This window comes from Microcaecilia unicolor, chromosome 10, assembly GCF_901765095.1.
Source record: "Microcaecilia unicolor chromosome 10, aMicUni1.1, whole genome shotgun sequence".
Taxonomy (NCBI): domain Eukaryota; kingdom Metazoa; phylum Chordata; class Amphibia; order Gymnophiona; family Siphonopidae; genus Microcaecilia; species Microcaecilia unicolor.
Window position 1 is genome coordinate 86,629,565 of NC_044040.1, and position 24,201 is coordinate 86,653,765.

The following is a 24,201-nucleotide window of genomic DNA, read 5'->3' on the forward strand; positions in this document are numbered from 1 at the left end:
CAAAGCTGCCCTACAGCCGCACGAAGCGGGAGGGAGTGCCGGCAGAATTTAAGTCTCAATCCAGCCCCGTAAAACGGAGGGGAGAGGAATGCAGCAGCTCACTGTAACACAAACTCGTCTTAACTCTTGAAGAATCCAAGTGAAAAAAAAAAACTTGAACACGAAGTCTTTCTGAAGTAACTGAAGACTAAACTTGAACCTGAAATGCAACCAGAATAAAAACAGTACAGATATCTGGGAGGGGCTATGGATTGATCAGCTATGATTAATGGAAAGAAAATTATCAGGTATGATTATACATAATTTTACCTTCCATATCATCAAGCTGATCAATCCATAGACTGGTGGGATGTACCGAAGCAGTACTCACCCAGGGCGGGACATTGAAATCCCTGACCTCAACACTGAAGCTCCAAACCGGGCCTCCGCCCGTGCAGCCACAGTCAAACGGTAATGCTTGGAGAATGTATGAGCCGAAGCCCAAGTTGCCGCCTTGCATATCTCTTCCAAGGAGACGGATCCGGCCTCTGCCATCGAGGCCGCCTGAGCTCTCGTGGAGTGAGCCTTCAGCTGGATAGGCGGCACCTTCCCCGCGGCCACATAAGCCGCTGCAATGGCTTCCTTGACCCATCTTGCCACTGTAGGCTTAGCAGCCTGCAGACCCTTACGAGGACCTGCAAACAGGACAAACAGATGATCCGATTCCGGAAATCATTGGTCACTTCCAAGTATCTGATGATGACTCGTCTCACATCCAGATATTTAAGAGCAGAGTACTCCTCTGGGTAGTCCTCCCTACGAAAGGAAGGGAGACAGAGCTGCTGATTCACATGGAAGCGAGAAACAATCTTGGGCAGGAAGGAAGGCACTGTGCGAATAGTCACTCCTGCCTCAGTGAACTGCAGAAAAGGCTCTCGACATGAGAGCGCCTGGAGCTCGGAAACTCTTCTGGCTGAAGTGATAGCCACCAAAAAGACTGCTTTCAACGGCAGGTCTTTCAGAGATGCCCTCGACAAGGGTTCAAAAGGCGGCTTCTGTAATGCTCTTAGTACCAGGTTGAGATTCCACGCAGGCACCACTGAGTGCAGAGGAGGGCGCAGGTGATTAACTCCCTTGAGAAAGCGCACCACATCTGGCTGCGAAGCCAGGGAAGCACCCTTCAGGCGGCCCCTGAAGCAAGCCAGAGCCGCTACCTGGACTTTAAGGGAACTGAGCGACAGGCCTTTCTCCAGACCTTCTTGCAGGAACGCCAACACTGAAGAAATTGGAGCAGTGAAGGGAGAAAGTGAGCCTGCTTCACACCACGCTGCAAAGATACGCCAAACCCTGGCGTAAGCAGTAGAAGTAGAGCGCTTCCTCGCTCTCAGCATAGTGGCGATGACCTTGTCTGAGAAGCCCTTCTTCCTCAGACGCTGCCGCTCAATAGCCAGGCCGTAAGACCAAAGGGGGAGGGATCCTCCATCACCACGGGACCCTGATGTAACAGGCCCTGCTCCACTGGCAGCCGCAGAGGATCGTCGACTGAGAGCCTGATCAAGTCCGCATACCAGGGACGCCTGGGCCAATCCGGACCCACCAGGATTACCCTGCCGGGATGCTTTGCCACCCGGTCTAGCACCCTGCCCAACATGGGCCAGGGCGGGAACACATAGAGAAGCTCTTGTGTCGGCCACTGTTGGAGAAGAGCATCTACTCCCAGGGATCGAGGGTCCCGTCCTCTGCTGAAAAAGCGCGGCACTTGGCAATTGGCCGATGACGCCATCAGATCTAGGCTCGGCTGGCCCCAGCGCTTCGTGATGTCCAAGAACGCCTGAGCAGATAGCTGCCACTCTCCGGGCTCCAAGGTATGGCGACTGAGAAAGTCCGCCTTGACATTCATGACTCCGGCAATGTGGGCCGCTGAAAGCTGCTCCAGGTTCGCTTCCGCCCACTGGCAAAGATTCATAGCCTCCTTGGCTAGAGGGGCGCTCTTGGTACCTCCCTGGCGGTTGACATAGGCCACAGCCGTGGCATTGTCCGACAGGACCCGTACAGGCTTCAACACCAGTACCGAGATGAACTCCAAAAGCGCCAACCGAATGGCTCTGAGTTCCAGGAGGTTGATAGACCACTTTGCCTCTGCAGGAGACCAGAGCCCCTGCGCTGTCCTTCCCAAGCAGTGGGCTCCCCAGCCCGACAACGAGGCGTCCGTCGTGACGACAATCCACTCTGGGGTCACCAGAGGCATTCCCGCAGACAACTTGTCTGTCTGCATCCACCAGCTCAGCGCCTTGCGCACTGCTGGGTCCAAGGGAAGGCGCACAGCATAATCCTCCGACATCGGAGTCCAGCGCTGCAGCAAAGAGTGTTGAAGTGGTCTCATATGAGCCCTGGCCCAGGGCACAACTTCCATCGTGGCCGTCATAGAGCCCAACAGCTGCACATAGTCCCAAGCCCGAAGGGGAGAGGCTACTAGGAACTGGTCCACCTGAGCCTGAAGTTTGACAATCCGATTGTCTGGCAGGAACACTCTGCCCACTTGGGTGTCGAATCGAACTCCCAGGTACTCCAGGGACTGAGTCGGGCGCAGCTGGCTCTTCTCCCAGTTGATGATCCATCCCAGGGAGCTCAAAAGAGCAACTACCCGGTCCACAGCTTTGCCGCACTCTGCATAAGAGGGGGCTCGGATCAACCAGTCGTCCAGATAAGGATGGACTTGTACCCCTTCCTTTCGTAGGAAGGCCGCGATGACCACCATTACTTTGGAAAAGGTCCGCGGAGCAGTAGCCAACCCGAAAGGGAGGGCTCTGAACTGGAAGTGTCGTCCCAGGACTGCAAAACGCAGAAAGCGTTGATGAGGAGGCCAGATGGGAATATGCAGGTACGCTTCCTTGATGTCCAAGGATGCCAGGAACTCTCCTGCCTTCACTGCCGCTATAACAGAGCGGAGAGTCTCCATGCGAAAGTGCCGCACTTTCAAGGCCCGATTGACCCCTTTGAGGTCAAGAATAGGCCGGACAGAACCTCCTTTCTTTGGTACCACAAAGTAAATGGAGTAACGTCCCTTGCCAAGCTGACTTTCTGGCACCGGAACGACTGCGCCCAGGCGGATCAGATTGTCCAAAGTCTGCTGCACTGCCACAGCTTTGACCGGAGACTTGCAGGGAGAGAGTACAAACCCGACTTTTAAGGGTCGGCAGAACTCTAGTTTGTAGCCGTCTCTGATGACTTCCAGCACCCACGCGTCTGAAGTTATTGTGGTCCACTCGCCCAGAAACGAGGACAGCCGTCCTCCAATCTGCACTGGGGCGTGGACCAAGACCCCGTCATTGGGTACGAGACCCTGGGGGAGGACCAGAGGGAGCACCTCCGGGACGGCGGTCTCTGCGAAAGGAATGCTGCTTGGGGGAGAAATTCCTCTTGAAGGAAGAGGGGGCAGAGGAACCCGACTTGCCCGGGCGGTACCGACGGGCTTCCTGCAACCGTCCTCTGGAGGTACCGGGACGAGTACTAGCCCGAGCCCTGACCTCTGGTAATTTCTTGCCCTTAGACGTGCCGAGATCGGTCACGATTTTATCCAGCTCGACCCCAAAGAGCAGCTTGCCTTTAAAAGGCAACCTAGCCAGGCGGGATTTAGAGGCGTGGTCAGCAGACCAATGTTTCAGCCAAAGCCACCGCCGCGCAGAGATTGTCTGAGCCATGCCTTTAGCTGAGGCCCTCAAGACATCATACAGCAAGTCTGCCAAATAGGCTAAGCCCGATTCCAGGGCCGGCCAATCAGCCCTCAAGGAATGATCCGAGGGGGGAAGCCCGCTGCACCATAGTCAGGCACGCCCTGGCCACATAGGAGCCGCAAACTGAGGCCTGCAAACTTAAAGCAGCCGCCTCAAAGGACGACCTTAAGGCCGCCTCCAATCTTCTGTCTTGGGCGTCCTTTAGGGCCATGCCACCTTCCACCGGCAACGCCGTTTTCTTAGTCACCGCAGTGATTAAAGAATCCACGGTAGGCCACAGATAGGCCTCACGTTCACTCACAGCCAAAGGATAGAGGCGGGACATAGCCCTAGCCACTTTAAGGCTCGCTTCTGGGACATCCCATTGAGCCGAAATTAAGGTGTGCATGGCATCATGCACGTGGAAGATTCTAGGCGGGCGCTTCGTCCCCAGCATAATGGCAGAGCCAACAGGGGCTGAGGGAGAGACGTCCTCCGGAGAGGAAATCTTCAAAGTGTCCATGGCCTGTAACAACAGGTTGGGCAAATCCTCTGGGCTAAAAAGCCGCGCTGCAGAGGGGTCATCCGCTCCATCCGAGCGGGGATCTGTCTCCTCCAAGGAATCCGCAAAGGACCGTTGGGAGACCTCAGACACGCTGCCCTCATCTACATCGGAGGAGACAAATTCCTCCAAGGCCTGGGAATCAACCCGAGGGCGTTTACCTCTGGGAACCTCAACCTCTTTACCAGACGAGGGAGCAGGAGCAGCGTTGTGCATGAGGAAGGCCTGATGCAGCAGCAAAACAAACTCGGGGGAGAAACCCCCCAGACTGTGCACTTCCGCAGCCTGGGCAACAGCCCTAGACGCACCCTCAACCGGCGCTCGCAATAGCGGGGGAGAGACATGCTGTGCATCCAAAATGGCGTCCGGCGCGAAACTCCGCGAAGGAGCCGCGCGGGAAGAACGGCTCTTAACTTTAGCCGCTTCTGTGCCGTCGCCCAAATTAAGGGCGTTCATGGCATTAATGTCTCCAACCTCAAGGGCGGCCCAAGAAGAAGCCGTCCGAGCAGCGTGGCCGGCCAAGATGGCGGAGGCGAGGAGCGGGGGATGGGCGTTTATGGCGGGAAAAACCGCCACACCGGAGGAAGGACCGGGACATTCATCGGTCACGAAACTGTCACCCAACAAGGGCGAATCAGGCTTTAAGACCCCCGCATCCCCTCTAGAAGCGCTCAAGCGACCCGGGGAGCGACCCTTTGCGCCCTCGCCCTCCGACGCCATATGCCACGAGGAGAAGAATCGGGGAACCCCCTGCCCGCTATAAAAAGGTAAAAATTACCTGCTGTCCGCTCCGAGTTGTAACGACCTGGTGTCCCAGTGAGTAGCTGCAATAGACGCTTAAATAAATGTCGAAATAAACGCCTTTAAGGACGTTCAAAACTTTTTTTTTTTTTTTTTTTTTTAACGGAGCCAGCGGGAGGGGGGAGAAAAGGAGGGACCTGGCACCACCAGGTTTGCACTTGCTCAAAAGAGCCCTCAACCCCAGGCACTCAACAAAACCTAAAAATTAGGCTTGGAGGCCTAGCCAGAGCTGCTGCTGTGTGTGACCACCACCTGCTGAGATAGAGAACATACTGAGGAGTTTCCGGCAGCACATGACCACATATAGGGAGGCAAAAGTTTGCTCTCTATCTCCACCTGCTGGTAGATGGACACAACCCACCAGTCTATGGATTGATCAGCTTGATGATATGGAATTAAGCATTATTTGTATACTTTGAGTTGGCAAAGAGAAGATCCCCACAAACTGGAAAGTTTGGAAAAATTGTGTGTCCTTTTGCGGAGATTACCTAGGCCAATTTCTGTGATATATAGATATATGTTAGGGGACGAGATCCCAAAACATTTAGTTTTCAGGGAGCATGGGAGGTGGATTTGAATTGTAAGTTTCAAGCAGAGAATGGGAAATAATTTGTGGGGACATACAAAAGGCCTCAGTATGTGCGTTGGTGCAGGAAAATGCTTATAAGGTACTTACTCGATGGTACTATACACCCGAAAGATTGAAGCAGATGTATCCTGGTGCATCTGATATGTGCTGGAGGTGTGAGTCCCAAAGAGGTACATTTCTGCATATATGGTGGACAGGTATGTTGATAAAACCTTTTTGGCTTGAATTGATGAAAGCGCTAGTTACTATTATGGGTCTGCATAATGAGAGGGCAAAATGTTGCACCGGGGGTTAGCAGCGGCAAGTTTCTCATAGCGTTGCACTGGAAGAAAAAGGACCCCCCCAGTTCTAGGAGTTTGGAAACGTAAGCTGGGGCAGTTGATACAGATGGAACACCTTACGGCATATCGTAAGACATAAGAGGGAGTGGGACAAGTTCCAACAATCTCTGGCTCGCATTTGAAAAGGAGGAGATGTGAATTGGAGGGATATGTATGTTGATGGGGGGGGGAGGGAGGGGAGGTTGTCCTGAAGAAACCACAGGGCAATCTTAGGGTGTTGAGGAGTTTGAAGTGTTTGGGGGGGGGGGGGGGGGGGGGGAATGGGAGGGAATAAATAACTAATAAAAATTTCACCAGTTCAATATGATTATGTATTAATGAGAAAGGTTAAGAAGACTAAGGTTGAAGCAAATGTGAAGTATGCATTTGCGTTGTGGTTTTGTAATTCATATATCATTTGCTCATGTTATTGTCATAATTGGAAAAAGTTTTGCATGAAGGATGTTAAAAGTATAATAATAAAAAAAAAAATTTTAAGATTAAAAAAAAAAAAAAAAGTGTCACATTTTTTGGAATCTGGATGTAATGCAGTTTCTAGATGGTCCCAAGTTCTTAGTTTACAGAGTGATCTATCAGCATTCCAAATGCAAAAATAAATGATTTAAACCTTCTCACCATGTGGAATCTCCATTTCCACGTCCATTTTTTCATTCAGCTTCTCAGGTTTCACAACAGTTGCAATCTCTTTAACATTGGTCATAAAGACATCATCACTGCCTTGCTGTGTCAGAATACGTTTCAGTTGTACCAATTCTTTTGGTGCATTCTTCTTCCTCTTCTCTGCTCGCATTTTTCTCTTCCGTTTACTCCTTAAGCTTTTTGCCATTTTATTACTAGGAAATGACAGAAGAAAAAGTTGCATTTGTGCAATATGTTTGACACTGCAAAATTAAAAAGTAAACACTCATAGTAAAATAGTAAACAATGGCAAATAAAGGCCAGCATAGTCCATCCAGAAAAGTCGTTAGGGTTGCAACTGCCTCTCCATGCGTATTACTTTCCCCATCCCTTTTAAGAAGTGCAAAAAAAAGTTTGAATAGGTGCTATTTCTAGATTTCACATAATGAGCTCCTCTTTAAAACTGGAAAAGAAAACAAACTATTTCTAAATAGATGATGGTATTAATGCCGAACACAATGTACACAAAAACTGAAAGAAGCAAAGCATCCTCCTTGCAGCAAAATACACAAAGATAATTTAAACAGTGGAGCCAGACATTTATGGAACCATATGATTCTTTACTATTCTTATAGTCAGCAAATGAAGACAGACCCGACATAGCTGTGTTTCGGCATACATACATGCCTGTGCCAGGGGTAAGGTAATCTCTTGTTTTGCAATATCAGAAAATGAATCATTAGCTAGTTCAATGTTTTCTTACTCCTTGAAAATCAGTACCAACAAAGAACTTTTTGAATTTAAATGTTGCTCTCACTCCAAGTGAGCCGGTTTTATTCCGAGTGAAGCGTCTGAATCTGAACAGCATTGCTAGTGCCATCTTTTATTGAACTTTATTGATACTGATTTTCAAGGAGAAAACAATATATGTATATGCATGCTGAAACACAGCTGTGTCAGGTCTGTCTTCATTTGCTGACTATAAGAATAACAAAGAATCATCTGGTTCCATATATGTTGTCTGGCTCCACTATTTGACTACTCCATCTGTGGAGTTTTTTTCCTTCCTTTATTGTGGATAGCAAAATACACAAGCAATGAGACAAAACTTTACTTAAGAAACATCTGTATTTATTGTTCTGTTTTTAATGGAATTAAAAAAAAATTGTAAGGAGAACCATGGTCATCATTCAAAAGGTGACATTTGGTTGCCAGATCCAGAGCTCTCTATTTGTGGGCTCTGAAAGGAGCTCTGTTACATGGTCCCCCGCTAAGGGCTGTCACTGCAACAACTAAACTACGTTTGGCGGCAGGAAAGTGGAACATAACATAAGGGAGAGAAAAATCTGAGTAGTTGTGAATGAAGGCTCATATAGCCAAGATCTCAGCTCTGTCACCCAAAGCAAGAGGAAAGACTTCTGGACCAAAAAATCTTCTAACATGGCCAAGAAGACTTTTCACGTTTTCTCCTAAGCCCATGTCCTTCTTCCTTCTATTTTTACCCTCCTTGGTTCATTATGTTTAACGCTATATCTGAATGCAGATCATAACAGTTTACACTGCAATAAAATATGAAACAAAACAAAGACGAAAGGAACGCCATAATTAATAGGAAAAAAAACACACAATCAGTTAAAACAATATAACCTACAGTAAGTGCCATACTCATGCAGCCATAAACAGACCAGCTCAGCATCAATCAGCAGAGGCTCCTAATGAGAACTGAAAAAAAGTGAGTTTTCAATAAAATTTTAAAATTTAAAGAAAATTCTGATTGAATTGGAGGGGGAAGATCGCTCCAAAGCTTTGGTGCTAAAAAGAAATAGGTACAAAATCTTGTTAATTCATAGTGAGCTGACTTTAGTGACAGAAACACCAGATGAGCATCCACAGATCGGAGAACACGAGATGGTGTGTATGGAATAGCTAGTGACACAAGAAGGAGAGCCTGAGTGAAGTACTTTATGTGTAATACATAGAACCTTAAACTAGGGGCAGAATTTTAAAGGTAATCAATGAAGCTACCTAAGTAATGGAGAAACATGATCACGTTTTCTGGCCTCATGTAAAAAATGGGCTACAGAATTTTGAAGACTTTGCAAGTGCTGAGTTTGGTGAGAAGGAAAATCACAGTAAACAGTGTTAAAATAATCAACACAGGAGATTATGAAGGCATACAGTGAAGAGAAATCCAGAAAATAACTAATGGTGTGAAGATGGCAAAGCCAATAAAAACCTAATTTTACAATCTTGAGTACTGTGTTCAGTTCTGGTCGCTGTATCTCAAAAAAAAAAAAAAAAGATACAAGGAATTAGAAAAGGTTGAAAGAGGAGGAAGTGATGTCAGCGCCGGAGATGGACGCATGATTCCGGAGCTCCGCTAGAGCGACAGCGAAATTGGCGAAGTTCCTGGTTCTCCCGCCTCCAAACAAAATATAATTGCAGCCAATGTAAGGGGATGGCGACGCGGAAAAAACTAGAGAAATTTAAAATACACGGTGGAACAGCGAGACGGTGAGGAAAACTCGAGCCACACTCCGCATAAGATGCGCGCCAAAATGGCCGCCGTTGATTCGTGGTCAGAAACAGAGGGCCCAGCGGAGCAACAGGAAAGCGATACGGAGCTTACCAAGCAAGAGGTAGCACGATGGTTTAAAGCTTTAAAAGCTGAAATGCCAGCAGTTCGCAAGACTATAAAAGAGGCTGTCACTGATATACAGAAGGAGATGAGAGAAATTGGACACAGAGTTGAACAGGCAGAAGAAACACTGGAACACGTGGAGGGAGATGTGCAGGAGCTCAAGTCTAAACTTAAAACTATGAGAGAGGAAAAGGTAAAAATGCAGCTGGATCTGGAAGACCTGGAGAATTGCTCCAGAAGAAGCAATTTGAGATTTAAAGGGGTACCTGAAACAGATCAAAATCTGGACTGTGCAAAAGTTATCAAAGAAATCTGTGCTCAAATAATGGCTTCAGAAGGAGGGAATCAGCTGGAACGAGTGGAGTCAGAGATCAAGTTTGACAGAGTACATAGAAGTTTGGGACCTAAGAGGACCTCCCAACCAAGAGACATTGTGGTATGTTTCCAAAGCTATACAGTTAAGGATATGATATAGAGAAAAGCGAGATCAATGGGGGAGGCCCTCTGGGAGAATCAGAAAATCCTTATATTTCAAGATTTGGTGATTGGAACGCTCCAACGGAGATGGGCTGTAAAAATCTGCCTGCAGAAAACCAAGGGGAGACCACAACCACTATGGCATCAACAAAGAAGGGGTCCTCATGGCAAAAAGTGGGTCTCAGAAAGGAGGCAATGTCCCAGAGATCCGCAAAAGAAAGAGTGCCTTGAGGACATGTATGTGACATCTGGGAAATTAAAGATATATATGTACAAGTATGACACAGTTATGATAAGATGGTTTGATGTTTGATGTTTGAAATTGAGGGCAAGAAGCGGAGGACGAGGGATAATGGGATAATGTAATTGATTCAGGGATTGGCTCCATTAATATCTCAGACCATGCTCCAGTAGAGCTCAGGCTGAAGGGACTGAAAGAGGAGGATCGTCTCCTTTTCTGGAGGTTGAACGAGCTAGTGTTAGGCGATCAACAGGTATATGCTGACATTCGCAAAGAGATCCAGAGTTATTATGCTATTAATGATATGGGGGTGGTGTCAGACGGCACCTTGTTGGATGCATTGAAGGCAGTAGTGCGGGGACACCTAATAAAATGGGGAACACGAAGAAAACATGAAAGGGAGGCAAAGGAACTTAGGCTGCGGTCTAGGCTAGTTTATTTGGAAAGACGACACCAAGATGGAGGGTCGATGGTGACACTACAGGAAGTACGGCAATGTCATATAGAGCTTGTAAAGCTACAAGTTGAGAGGGTGGAATTCATGAGGAAAATTCTTCAGCACAAATTTTATGAATTTAGCAATAAATCAGGGAAGATGCTGGTTAATCTTCTTAGAAATCGACAGCGGTCTTTCACCATTACAAATATTAAAGGCCCAGGGGACCATATGTATTATAGGGACAAGGAAATCAGAGGCCACTTTGTAAAATTCTATCAAGAATTATATAGTAGAGGGATAGGAGTGGAGACAGAGGAGGCTCGCAAGAGCTTGGAGAGGTTAAGATTGCCAATGTTGTCCAGTGCAGAGAGCCAGAAGTTAGAAGCACCATTTTACCTTGATGAAATTAAGCAGGCAATAAAAGGCCTCAAGGGGGGGGAAGGCGCCCGGGCTAGATGGTTACTCAGCAAAAGTGGGCCCTTTGTTAACCAGAGTGGGTAATGCTTGTTTCGGGGGCCAATGGTTGCCACCTAGTATGCATGAAGTGGGGATATCATTAATCTTGAAGCCGGGGAGGGATCCAGCTCTATGTGGTTCTTATAGACCAATTTAATTAATTAATTTGGATATAAAAATTTTATCTAATGTGTTGGCAGATAGGCTTGGTAAGATAATGCCAAAATTAATTCACACTGATCAATCTGGATTTGTTAAGGGTCGGCAGGTGGCAGACAATATTCGCCGTACGCTGCATGTAATATGGGAAGCTCAGCAGCAAGCAACACCAGTAGCTCTACTGAGTACAGATGAAGAGAAGGCATTTGACAGGGTGGAGTGGCCCTTTCTATGGGAAGAAATGGATCATATGGGGGTGGGTCCTGGTCTATTAGGGTGGTTTACATGAGAGGCCCACAGCACGGTTAAAAATAAAAATAAATGGGGGCTGTACGTCGCCATTTCAGATAGAACGGGGAACCCGACAGGGATGCCCACTGTCTCCGCTGCTTTTTGCGATCTACATAGAGCCATTGGCGCAGAAGATCCAGGAGACAGTGGATATTAAAGGTATTGTAATAGGCGATCTTCAGCATAAATTGTTCACTGTTCACTGATGATGTGCTATTTTTTGTGAAAAGCCCTAATTTAACTCTCCCAATCCTGATGGCAGAGTTGGATGCGTTTGGGAGGCTATCTGGCTTTAAGATAAATTATGAAAAATCAGAGCTGCTAGGAATATCTATTGCACAGCGCCGGATGGAGGAGCTTTCACAGGTGTTCCCATTTCGGTTACGGGTCGACAACATTAAATACCTGGGGGTCAGGGTACCTACAGAGATTTCGCAGCTGTATCATTTGAATTATCTGTCGTTATTTCAACAAATACATAGAGATGTGGGAGGTTGGGAGGGTAAATGGCTATCTTGGTGGGGAAGGATTGCAGTGTTTCGAATGAATGTTTTGCCCCGAGTATTATTTTTGTTCCAAACGTTACCGATACAGGTACCCCGGGGGGAGGTGGGGAAACTACAAAGGGATATCATGAAATTTATATGGGGGGGGGTAAACACCGAGACAAAGTAGGAAGCTGTTAAGGTAAAATTATGTATCATACCTGATAATTTTCTTTCCATTAATCATAGCTGATCAATCCATAGACTGGTGGGTTGTGTCCATCTACCAGCAGGTGGAGATAGAGAGCAATCCTTTTGCCTCCCTTATATGTGGTCATGTGCTGCCGGAAACTCCTCAGTATGTTGATATCCAAGCTCCATCCGCAGGACTCAGCACTTAGAGAATTACACCCACAAAGGGACACTCTGCCCAGCTCACCACCGCCAAAACGGGGGAGGGGAATTAACCCAGCTCATCCCCACACAAGTGGGGGAGGGGAATCCGTCCAGCTCATCCCCGCGGAGCGGGGGAGGGACACCACCCCGCCGATGCGGGGGGATCTGGCTTATCCTGCAACCGCGGGAGGAGCTGACTGACCCTAACACCGCCGAAGCGGGAGGGGTACAAAGCTGCCCTACAGCCGCATGAAGCGGGAGGGAGCGCCGGCAGAATTTATGTCTCAATCCAGCCCCGTAAAACGGAGGGAAGAGGAATGCAGCAGCTCACTGTAACACAAACTCGTCTCAACTCTTGAAGAATCCAATTGAAAAAACTTGAGCACGAAGTCCTCCTGAACAGGAACTGAAGACTAAACTTGAACCTGAAATGCAACCAGAATATAAACAGTACAGATATCTGGGAGGGGCTATGGATTGATCAGCTATGATTAATGGAAAGAAAATTATCAGGTATGATACATAATTTTACCTTCCATATCATCATGCTGATCAATCCAGACTGGTGGGATGTACCGAAGCAGTACTCACCCAGGGCGGGACATTGAAATCCCTGACCGCAACACTGAAGCTCCAAACCGGGCCTCCGCCCGAGCAGCCACAGTCAAGCGGTAATGCCTGGAGAAAGTATGGGCCGATGCCCAAGTTGCCGCCTTGCATATCTCTTCCAAGGAGACGGACCCGGCCTCTGCCATCGAGGCCGCCTGAGCTCTAGTGGAGTGAGCCTTCAGCTGAATAGGCGGCACCTTCCCCGCGGCCACATAAGCCGCTGCAATGGCTTCCTTGACCCATCTTGCCACTGTAGGCTTAGCAGCCTGCAGACCCTTACGAGGACCTGCAAACAGGACAAACAGATGATCCGATTTCCGGAAATCATTGGTCACTTCCAAGTATCTGATGATGACTCGTCTCACATCCAGAAATTTCAGAGCAGAGCAGAGTATTCCTCTGGGTAATCCTCCCTACGAAAGGAAGGGAGACAGAGCTGCTGATTCACATGGAAGCGAGAAACAATCTTGGGCAGGAAGGAAGGCACTGTGCGAATAGTCACTCCTGCCTCAGAGAACTGCAGAAAAGGCTCTCGACATGAGAGTGCCTGGAGCTCGGAAACTCTTCTGGCTGAAGTGATAGCCACCAAAAAGACTGCTTTCAACGTCAGGTCTTTCAGAGATGCCCTCGACAAGGGTTCAAAGGCGGCTTCTGCAAGGCTCTTAGCACCAGGTTGAGATTCCACGCAGGCACCACTGAGTGCAGAGGAGGGCGCAGGTGATTAACTCCCTTGAGAAAACGTACCACATCTGGCTGCGAAGCCAGGGAAGCACCCTTCAGGCGGCCCCTGAAGCAAGCCAGAGCCGCTACCTGGACTTTAAGGGAACTGAGCGACAGGCCTTTCTCCAGACCTTCTTGCAGGAACGCCAGCACTGAAGAAATTGGAGCAGTGAAGGGAGAAAGTGAGCCTGCTTCACACCACGCTGCAAAGGTACGCCAAACCCTGGCGCAAGCAGTAGAAGTAGAGCGCTTCCTCGCTCTCGGCATAGTGGCGATGACCTTGTCTGAAAAGCCCTTCTTCCTCAGACGCTGCCGCTCAATAGCCAGGCCGTAAGACCAAAGGGGGAGGGATCCTCCATCACCACGGGACCCTGATGCAACAGGCCCTGCTCCACTGGCAGCCGCAGAGGGTCGTCCACTGAGAGCCTGATCAAGTCCGCATACCAGGGACGTCTGGGCCAGTCTGGACCCACCAGGATTATTCGGCCCGGATGCTTTGTCACCCGGTCTAGTACCCTGCCCAACATGGGCCAGGGCAGGAACACATAGAGAAGCTCCTGTGTCGGCCACTGTTGGAGAAGAGCATCTACTCCCAGAGATCGAGGGTCCCGTCCTCTGCTGAAAAAGCGCGGCACTTGGCAATTGGCCGATGAAGCCATCAGATCTAGGCTCGGCTGGCCCCAGCGCTTCGTGATGTCCAAGAACGCCTGAGCCGATAACTGCCACTCTCCGGGATCCAAGGTATGGCGACTGAGAAAGTCCACCTTGACATTCATGACTCCGGCAATGTGGGCCGCTGACAGCTGTTCCAGGTTCGCTTCCGCCCACTGGCATAGATTCATGGCTTCCTTGGCTAGAGGGGCGCTCTTAATACCTCCCTGGCGGTTGACATAGGCCACAGCCGTGGCATTGTCCGACAGGACCCGTACTGGCTTCAACGCCAGTACCGGAAGGAACTCCAAAAGCGCCAACCGAATGGCTCTGAGTTCCAGGAGGTTGATAGACCACTTTGCCTCTGCAGGAGACCAGAGCCCCTGCGCTGTCCTTCCCAAGCAGTGGGCTCCCCAGCCCGTCAAAGAGGCGTCCGTCGTGACGACAATCCACTCCGGGGTCACAAGAGGCATCCCTGCAGACAACTTGTCTGTCTTCAGCCACCAGCTCAGCGCCTTGCGCACTGCTGGGTCCAAGGGAAGGCGCACAGCATAATCCTCCGACACTGGAGTCCAGCGCTGCAGCAGAGAGTGTTGTAGTGGTCTCATATGAGCCCTGGCCCAGGGCACTACTTCCATCGTGGCCGTCATAGAGCCCAACAGCTGCACATAGTCCCAAGCCCGAAGTGGAGAGGCTACTAGGAACTGGTCCACCTGAGCCTGAAGTTTGACAATCCGATTGTCCGGCAGGAACACTCTGCCCACTTGGGTGTCGAATCGAACTCCCAGATACTCCAGGGACTGAGTCGGGCGCAGCTGGCTTTTCTCCCAGTTGATGATCCACCCCAGGGAGCTCAAAAGAGCAATCACCCGGTCCACAGCTTTGCCGCACTCTGCATAAGAGGGGGCTCGGATCAACCAGTCGTCCAGATAAGGATGGACTTGTACTCCTTCCTTTCGCAGGAAGGTCGCGATGACCACCATTACTTTGGAGAAGGTCCGCGGAGCAGTAGCCAACCCGAACAGAAGGGCTCTGAACTGGAAGTGTCAGCCCAGGACTGCAAAACGCAGAAAGCGTTGATGAGGAGGCCAGATGGGAATATGCAAGTAGGCTTCCTTGATATCCAAGGATGCCAGGAACTCCCCTGCCTTCACTGCCGCTATAACAGAGCCTCAGTTTGCGGCTCCTACATGGCCAGGGCGTGCCTGACGATTGTGCAGCGGGCGTCCCCCTCGGATCCTTCCTTGAGGGCTGATTGGCCGGCCCTGGAATCGGGCTTGGCTTATTTGGCAGACTTACTGTATGATGTCTTGAGAGCCTCGGCTAAAGGTATGGCTCAGACAGTCTCTGCGCGGCGGTGGCTTTGGCTGAAACATTGGTCTGCGGACCACGCCTCTAAGTCCCGCCTGGCTAAGTTGCCTTTTAAAGGCAAGCTGCTCTTTGGGGTCGAGCTGGACAAAATGGTGACCGATCTCGGCACGTCTAAGGGCAAGAGGTTACCAGAGGTCAGGGCTCGGGCCAGTGCTCGCCCCGGTATCTCCAGAGGACGGTTGCAGGAAGCCCGTCGGTACCGCTCGGGCAAGTCGGGCTCCTCTGCCCCCTCTTCCTTCAAGAGGAACTTCTCCCCCAAGCAGCATTCCTTTCGCAGAGACCGCCGTCCCGGAGGTGCGCCCTCCGGTCATCCCCCAGGGTCTCGTACCAAATGACGGGGCCCTGGTCCATGGCCCAGTGCAGATTGGAGGACGCCTGTCCTCGTTTCTGGGCGAGTGGACCAGGGTAACTTCAGACGCTTGGGTGCTGGAAGTCATCAGAGACGGCTACAAGCTAGAGTTCTGCCGACCCTTAAGAGACGGGTTTGTACTCTCTCCCTGCAAGTCTCCGGTCAAAGCTGTGGCAGTGCAGCAGACATTGGACAATCTGATCCGCCTGGGTGCGGTCGTTCCGGTGCCAGAAAATCAGCTTGACAAGGGATGTTACTCCATTTACTTTGTGGTACCAAAGAAAGGAGATTCTGTACGGCCTATCCTCGACCTCAAAGGGGTCAATCAGGCCTTGAAAGTTCGGCACTTTCACCTCGAAGGACGACCTTAAGGCCGCCTCCAATCTTCTGTCTTGGGCGTCCTTTAGTGCTGTGCCACCTTCCACCGGCAACGCCGTTTTCTTAGTCACCGCAGTGATTAAAGAATCCACGGTAGGCCAAAGAAAGGCCTCCCGTTCACTTTCAGGCAAAGGATAGAGGCGGGACATAGCCCTAGCCACTTTGAGGCTCGCTTCCGGGACATCCCATTGAGCCGAAATTAAGGTGTGCATGGCATCATGCACGTGGAAGGTTCTAGGCGGGCGCTTCGTCCCCAGCATAATGGCGGAGCCAACAGGGGCTGAGGGAGAGACGTCCTCTGGAGAGGAAATCTTCAAAATGCTCATGGCCTGCACTAACAGGTTGGGCAAATCCTCTGAGCGAAAGATCCGCGCTGCAGAGGGGTCATCCGCTCCATCCGAGCGGGAATCCGTCTCCTCCAAGGAATCCCCAAAGGACCGTTGGGAGAACTCAGATACGCTGCCCTCATCTACATCAGAGGAAACAGAGTCCTCTAAGGCCCGGGAATCCACCTGAGGGCGTTTACTTCCGGGGGCCTCAACCCCTTTATCGGACAAGGGATAAGGGGCAGCGTTTTGCAAAAGGAAGGCCTGATGCAGCAGCAAAATAAACTCGGGGGAGAAACCCCCCAGACTGTGCACTTCAGCAGCCTGGGCCACAGCCCTAGAAGCACCCTCAACCGGCGCTTGCAAGAGCGGGGGAGAACCATGCTGCGCATCCAAGATGGCGTCCGGCGCAACACTCCGCGAAGGAGCCACGCGGGAAGAACGGCGCTTAACTTTAGCCGCTTTTTTGCCGTCGCCCAAATCAAGGGCGGCCATGGCATTAAAGTCTCCCAGCTCAAGGGCGGCCCAAGAAGAAGCCGTCCGAGCAGAGTGGCCGGCCAAGATGGCGGAGGCGAGCAGCGGGGGATTGGCGTTTATGGCGGGATAAACCGCTGCACCGGAGGAAGACCCGGGACACTGACCGGCCTCCGAACTGACACCCAACAAGGGCGAATCAGACTTTAAGACCCCCGCATCCCCGCTAGAAGCGCACACGCGGTCCGGGGTGCGATTCTTCGCGCCCTCGCCCTCCAACGCCATAGGCCACGTGGAGATCGATCGGGGAACCCCCTGCCCGCTATAAAAAGGTAAAAATTACCTGCTTCTCGCTCCGAGCTGTAACGAACTGGTGTCCCAGTGAGTAGCTGCAATAAACGTTTAAATAAACGTCAAAATAAACGCCCTTAAGGACGTCCAAATTTTTTCTTTTTTTTTTTTAACGGAGCCAGCGGGAGGTGGGAGAAAAGGAGGGACCTGGCGCCACCAGGTTTGCACTTGCTCAAGAAGAGCCCTCAACCCCAGGTACTCAACAAAACCTAAAAATTAGGCTTGGAGACCTAGCCAGAGCTGCTGCTGTGTGTGACCACCACCTGCCGAGATAGAGAACATACTGGGGAGTTTCCGGCAGCACATGACCACATATAAGGGAGGCAAAAGGATTGCTCTCTATCTCCACCTGCTGGTAGATGGACACAACCCACCAGTCTATGGATTGATCAGCATGATGATATGGAAACTACAAATATTTTGGAAAAGTGTTGCTGCAAAGATAGCAGTCCATTTCCATGTGAACCACAGTGGTGCCTGCTTGGATTGGGAAATAGACGAGGGGTTATGTGGCAGAGGCGCTTTAAGAGAATGAGTCTTGCAGCAGCGAATAGCGTTATTGCGAGACATTGGAAACAGGAGGAGGCACCATCTGAGACGGACTGGATTTTGACGTGATCCCTGATTGGAGAAATGGAGAAACTTATGGACAAAAGAGTGGGTAAATACAGCACAACCTCTGAGCTCTGGACTCAGCTTCGAGACTTGACCCAATTGACTTAGAAATGACAACACGGACAGAGGGAGGGTGGGGGGAGTGGAGAGGGATAAATGATTTTGTATACAGTTATATGTAAAATAATATTGAATTTGTCAATACAAAAATTTAAAGTTAAAAAAAAAAAAGAAAAGATTGAAAGTTCGAGCAACTAAAATGATAAAGGAGATGGAACTCCTGTCATATGAGGAAAGGCTAAAGAGGTTAGGGCTCTTCAGCTTGGAAAACAGATGGCTGAGGGGAGATATGATTGAGGTCTACAAAATCTTGAGTGGTGTAGAACGAGTAGAAGTAAATCAATTTTTTACTCGTTCCAAAAGTACAAAGACTAGGGGACACTTGAGGAAGTTACATGGAAATACTTTTAAAACAAATAGGAGGAAACATTTTTTCACTCAATGGATAGTCATGCTCTTTGCCAGAGGAAGTGGTAACAGCGGTTAGTGTATCAGGGTTTAAAAAAAGGTTTGGACAAGTTCCTGGAGGAAAAATCCATAGTCTGCTATTGAGATAGACATGGGAAGCAACTGCTTACCCTGGGATTTGTAGTATGGAGTGTTGCCACTATTTCGGTTTCTGCCAGGTACTTATGACCTGGCTTGGCCACTGTTTGGAAAACAGGTTACTGGGCTAAATGGACCATTGGTCTGACCCAGCATGGCTACTCTTACGTTCTTATGATATACTGAAAACCTGACTGGCTGGGGTACCTCCAGGGCCAGGTTTGGGAACCACTGGTCTAATGGTTATACCGGAAGCTAGCTGACATTGCAAATCACACCAATACCCTTGTGATCTTCAGCAAGTTACTTAACCCAACATTGCCTCAGACACAAACAGATTTTAGGACCTCTAGGGACAGGGAAATACCTACTGTACCTGAATGTAACTCATCTTCAACTACTACTGAAAATACAGGAAAAAAGGCATGAGTATTCAAGAAGCAAGAGTTGCTCTAGAGTCCAAGAGGATCCTGAAAGGGAGAGTTTCAAAACCTAATCTAGCGTAAGACCACATTTATTTCTATGTCCTTGGCCTACAATAGAGTACATATTGTTTGGCTTGAAAAGTGAATATTTTAGCTGGTATCAGGAGGGCAGCCAAATAGGAAAGTGGGACTGGAAGCCAAGACTAAAGGACATGAATTGAGGGTTTTTTGTGTTTTTTTTTTTTTTGGGGGGGGGGGGGGGGGGGGGTCGTCCCCAGGAAGAGTGTCAGGAATACTTTTTTTATGGAGAGGGTGGTAGGTATCTGGAATGCCCTCCCGTGGGAGGTGGTGATGAAAACGGTAATAGAACTCACACAAAGGAATCTTGTATAGAAAGTGTGTGTTAGCGGTGATTAGAAGGCAACGCCAGTAATTGGGACGCAAAGCCAATGCTAGGCAGACTCCTACAGTCTGTGCCCCGATCACGGCTGGACAGATTGAGCTTCAGTAGTTGCAGAACAGGGTCAGTGCTTGGCAGCTTCTATGATCTATGTTGCTCACATCATTTATGCGATATTTTGTTGGGCAGACTGGATTACAGTACGGGTCTTTCTCTGCCATCACCTACTATGTTATAAACTTGTGAAACTGTTAGAGTGACTGCTTAAAATGAATGTTAGCTAGAGCTCATCTGTAATGGTTCAAGGTAACTCCAGTTGTACTACAGAAAGTAGATCTGTACCATTTAATCAAGTATCAATACAAGGAAAACACTGAAGGAGACCATCTCTAAAAAAGATCACATGGCTAGCCTCCTACATGGCTGTGTAATTGATGTATGCTGTACTCTTTATGTAAAAAAGTAGAGGAAGCACATGGAGCAAGGCTCATGGAATTCTTTCAAAAACCTCTGTATCTTTTCCAGAAACAGCGAAGTGGTAAAACTAGAGAACATGATTTGTTATAGGTTGGTAGATTTAGGAGTAACATTAGGAAACATTTTTTTCATGGAGAATGGACACCTGGAATGCCATCCCATTCAAGGTGGTGTATGGTGCCAGAATTCATGGGATAAACACAAAGGCACCCTAAATAGAGAGAAGGGTATCAAAGCAAAACTTAAATGAACTCATAGCTGCTGATATGTTATGATGGGCAGGAGTGGTAATTAGATGGCAACTCCAGCGGGGGAAGTGGGAGTAAGTGCTGGAGAAGATACTACACATTTTTTTAGACTTATCTGATCCACATGTCAAACAAAGTTCACATTTTCTCATGGTCCAGGGGTTCTCAACCCAGTCCTGGGGACACAGTTAACCAGTCGGGTTTTCATGATATCCATACTGTTGGGTTATGTCCACCCACTAGCAGAAGACGACAGACAAAATAATCCCAAGGGATTTGCTCCTCAAGGGTATCATGCAGCCTGAAATGTTCAGTATTTTGAATAGCCAAGCAATGGTGCCTCTGAGATCTACAATGAAAACCATAGGTTGATGAAGACATGGAAGTCCCAGGTGCACAGGTAGGCCAGTGCACCGGTATACTGGTGCACAGCAGCTTGAATATGGGACCCTAGATAGAACCCCATCCAGGAGATACTGTGTGAGGAATGACCAGACATCCTGATATGCCACTGGAGGGGAAGTGGTTCATGGTGCGACATGAAGCAGGAGACATCGGTACCGCCACAATAGTACACTATAGAAGATGAAGATGTAACTTGAAATGGAACAACAGTGGTCAACATCATTCCACAAATAGGCACCTATCACCCACGTCTAGAAGACAATTCCTAAAAAGGAAGCTGGAAAGAGAAGAGAAAAAGGGAGGGATGTTTGGACTGGTCTGGTAGGATTAAAGAAAAGACAATTATCAGGTAAGAATTTTTCCTTCCTTGTCATCCATACCAGACCAATGGGATGTAGCAATGCAGTCTCCCATTAGGGTGGGTGTGACCTGAGAACAATACAAATCCGCAAAGTATGTAGGCAGCACACCAAAGAACCACAAGCCTCTGCTGTAGTTGAAGAGAACAACAGTGTGAACAGTGAATAGGACAACTACAACAACCCCCCCCCCCCCCCCAACAACCCAGGAGGGGCAAGGGAGAAGACCACATTTAAAGTTATGATCAGGCCAGCACCAGACGGAATAGAGCCGTAAACCAACGTCGAGTACTCAGAGACCAGGAAAAGCTAGACTAAACATCCGACTCGAGAGAGAAACTGAGCAACCATTTAAGGAGTCAGTGACCCCAAACAACATGAGAGTTCACCTGGTGTGGCCTGGAAAGGAGCAGAATATTGTACAACACAAGAGAAGTGCAGAACAAATAGAAGAAAACAAAAAACAGCGAAGATGACCAAAAAATAAAATAGAAGGACGACACTTCTGTCAAAAAATCTAATAAGGCAATTTAATGAAATGCAATAAAATGTTCGGGACTAGGACTCTCCAAGAACGTATAGAGTCAAACGTGATACTGAAAAGATGAGCACAGGAGCTACCCAATGGACCCCACTGTGTGCCTGGCATTATAGGAGTGTGTTCTGGAGCCACAGAAGGGAAAGTGCCCCACGAGAACACAGCCGTCGCACCCGAGCAGAGAGAGAGTAAGGCTCCATAGCAAAGTCCAAAGAGAGGTCAATATCCAGAGCTGACACAGCCCGCCCCCCCCCCCACCCCCAATCCAAGAATGAGAGACAGTAGTGCACAGCGACAGGCTGAGTATTGCAGACAGAGATGTGCTTAGGGAACATGACTGAATAGGGAACAGCAGAGAAATACTCGCGTAGCAACCCTTCTGCTACCCCACAAATCTCCATGAGATCAGAAGTCAGACAGACCACATACCAAAATGGAACCATACAAACCACTGAGGTAGTGTTGCAGCCAACCGGCAGAAAAGGCAGGCGCTCAACCTGTAAAGATAGAGGCACATCCCAACCATGGTGATGGGAGTGACACCCAACATTCCTAGACGGCGCTGTGATACAGAAATAAAGCTGTGTCAGCTCGGCCGAACAAGCAGAAAAGGTAGAGACGAAGTTGCGCCCAAAATACAGCGCAGGAGCTGTGCTCAACAGAAATGGAGAAATACCCCCTATAATGAAAAGGAGACTGATTTATACACAGAGACGGCGTATGCTGCACCTACACAGTTGAAAGTGTGCAAGGCAAAGGGCGCTCAACTGGCAAAGGGATGTGTTCGCTATACCGAGCAGACGCCGCGTTCAACGCCCAGAGAAACGTCCACCAACAAAGAGGGAGAGAACGAAGGAGAGATGGCGCTGCGTAACAGCTGCAAAAATGGATCCGTGGGCCACAACCTCCAAAACTGAGGTGAAACTACGCTGAGCTAACCCCGCAAAAAAAAAAAAAAAAAAAAACCAACAAAAACAGCGCTGAATACGAAGTACCAAAAGAAAGCTAAACACAACACGGAGAGCTGGAGTTTCACTGAAGACGTATAGAAAGATGAAAGTGAGCAGTGCTCAACAAGTTAAACGCTAAGAGCGAGCATAACTGACCCCCCACCACACCGAAGGACCTGAGCAGATGAGACCAGGATTAAAGGAAAGGCATTAGGCGTGACACCATTCAGCTGTACTCAACACTCTCACACGTCGAACACCCCTCACACGCATTCGGGGGACCGGTCTCCCCTCCCCATGATCTGCCATCGCTCTTTTTCACTCGCCTCCTTGTCCGCGATACATCAACTCTCCCTCAAACACCACCCACTCTCTGGTCAAACTCATACCTGACCTGAGGTCTCCCACTAACAATCACACAACTTTCCTCCTACGGTACAAACAACTTCGCCGTTCTCTCTCTGCAGTCTGCACGCCGCCGCATTGCAGGAAACAGGAAGTTGCGTCAGAGGACAGCGGAACATGTCCGATCCTGATTCCTGAGTCACTTGACGACAAGGACGTTTAATAGAGCCTATGTAGTACACTGTAAACAAGGAAGCCAGTTTGCTTAATCTCTGTTTCCACTCCTTCCCGCGCAGCCGTCATTGCTGTACCCTCAAAACAAAGAGAGCAAACATATGAGCACCCACGTTGTCGTTCTTTATTGTTGGTCTATCTGTAACAAGTCTAAAACTGTTTCAGTTGGATAGGCAGTGCCTTAAAAGTGGAGGATACAAGAAATAACAATTGAATATCACTAAAACAGCTTCAAAAATTATTGTAGCTGGTAGAAACAGCAATTATAAAGTTTGTGCTCATTTTTCTTCATTGTTGTATACAATACAGATAACCACATTTCAGTGAGGATATCCTGTTTCCTGATGGCTTCACCTTAACTGTTGTTGTAATCTGCCTTGGGAAGCCTGGTGTTATAAAGATGATGGAATATATTGAAATTAAATGGAGGTAGAATTAACGTCTCCTTTCATTGGGGCACATGAAATCACATCTTCATCTGTTTTGTAGAAGTTTACCTTTTAGATACACAAATGGAGTATTCTGTTTTTAGGCATGTTTCAGGGGCAAGTGGTTTTATGTAGATAGAATGTATTTGGATACAGGCAGCAGATGATGTTTTGTATATTCCTGAGAATCTAGCATGTGATGTTTTTGTTCTTTCCTGAGAAAGTAGCAGAATAGCAGGTGATGTTTGTACATTCCTGAGCAGGTTCACGAGCTGTTCATGTAGAGTTGTTCTTGTAAGCAATGCATGATCATGGTTGTGTAAGCAAAATGTAACCAATAGTAATGATAATACATGTAATATCCATGAATATTCATAGAGTATATAAGAAGGGGATTGACTCCCAAATAACGAGTTTTTTGCCCAGACACACGAGAGGAGAGTTATTTTGCAACATCTGGTGATCCCCGACGTGATCGGTGAAAACGTGACGTACTTACTACGACTGGAACAGTCAGCGCGCCATTCCTTCTACGGAACACTGTAAGTATGGGGGGAAATTTAACATCATCACATAAACAACATGCACAGGAGCTATATACTATAACGCAAAGATATGGTTCCTCCCGAAATCCAATAACTCTTAAAGATATAGAGCGTTTAATTGAGGAAATAGTTTGTCAATGTCCCTGGTATCCAGAGAAGGGATCATTCGATCCTCAAACATGGGAAAAGATAGGGCAGCAGTTTCGTTT

At 48.6% G+C, this 24,201-nt stretch overlaps 1 protein-coding gene across 2 annotated transcripts in view; it reads right to left on the bottom strand.

Moving 5' to 3' along the window:
• LLPH (LLP homolog, long-term synaptic facilitation factor) overlaps nt 1-22,948 on the bottom strand; it is a 46,050-nt gene extending 23,102 nt beyond the window's left edge. Inside the window, exons 1-2 of one of the 2 annotated variants that reach the window (XM_030216743.1) lie at nt 22,835-22,948; nt 6,601-6,818 (exon numbers count right to left, since the gene is read on the bottom strand). In XM_030216743.1, coding sequence (XP_030072603.1) covers nt 6,601-6,811 — 211 coding nt within the window. In that variant the 5' untranslated portion in view covers nt 6,812-6,818; nt 22,835-22,948. Of the gene's footprint in view, nt 1-6,600; nt 6,819-22,829 lie in introns of both variants that reach the window. The other variant, XM_030216742.1, reaches the window with a different exon arrangement.
• Between the last annotated feature and the right edge of the window lie 1,253 nt (nt 22,949-24,201).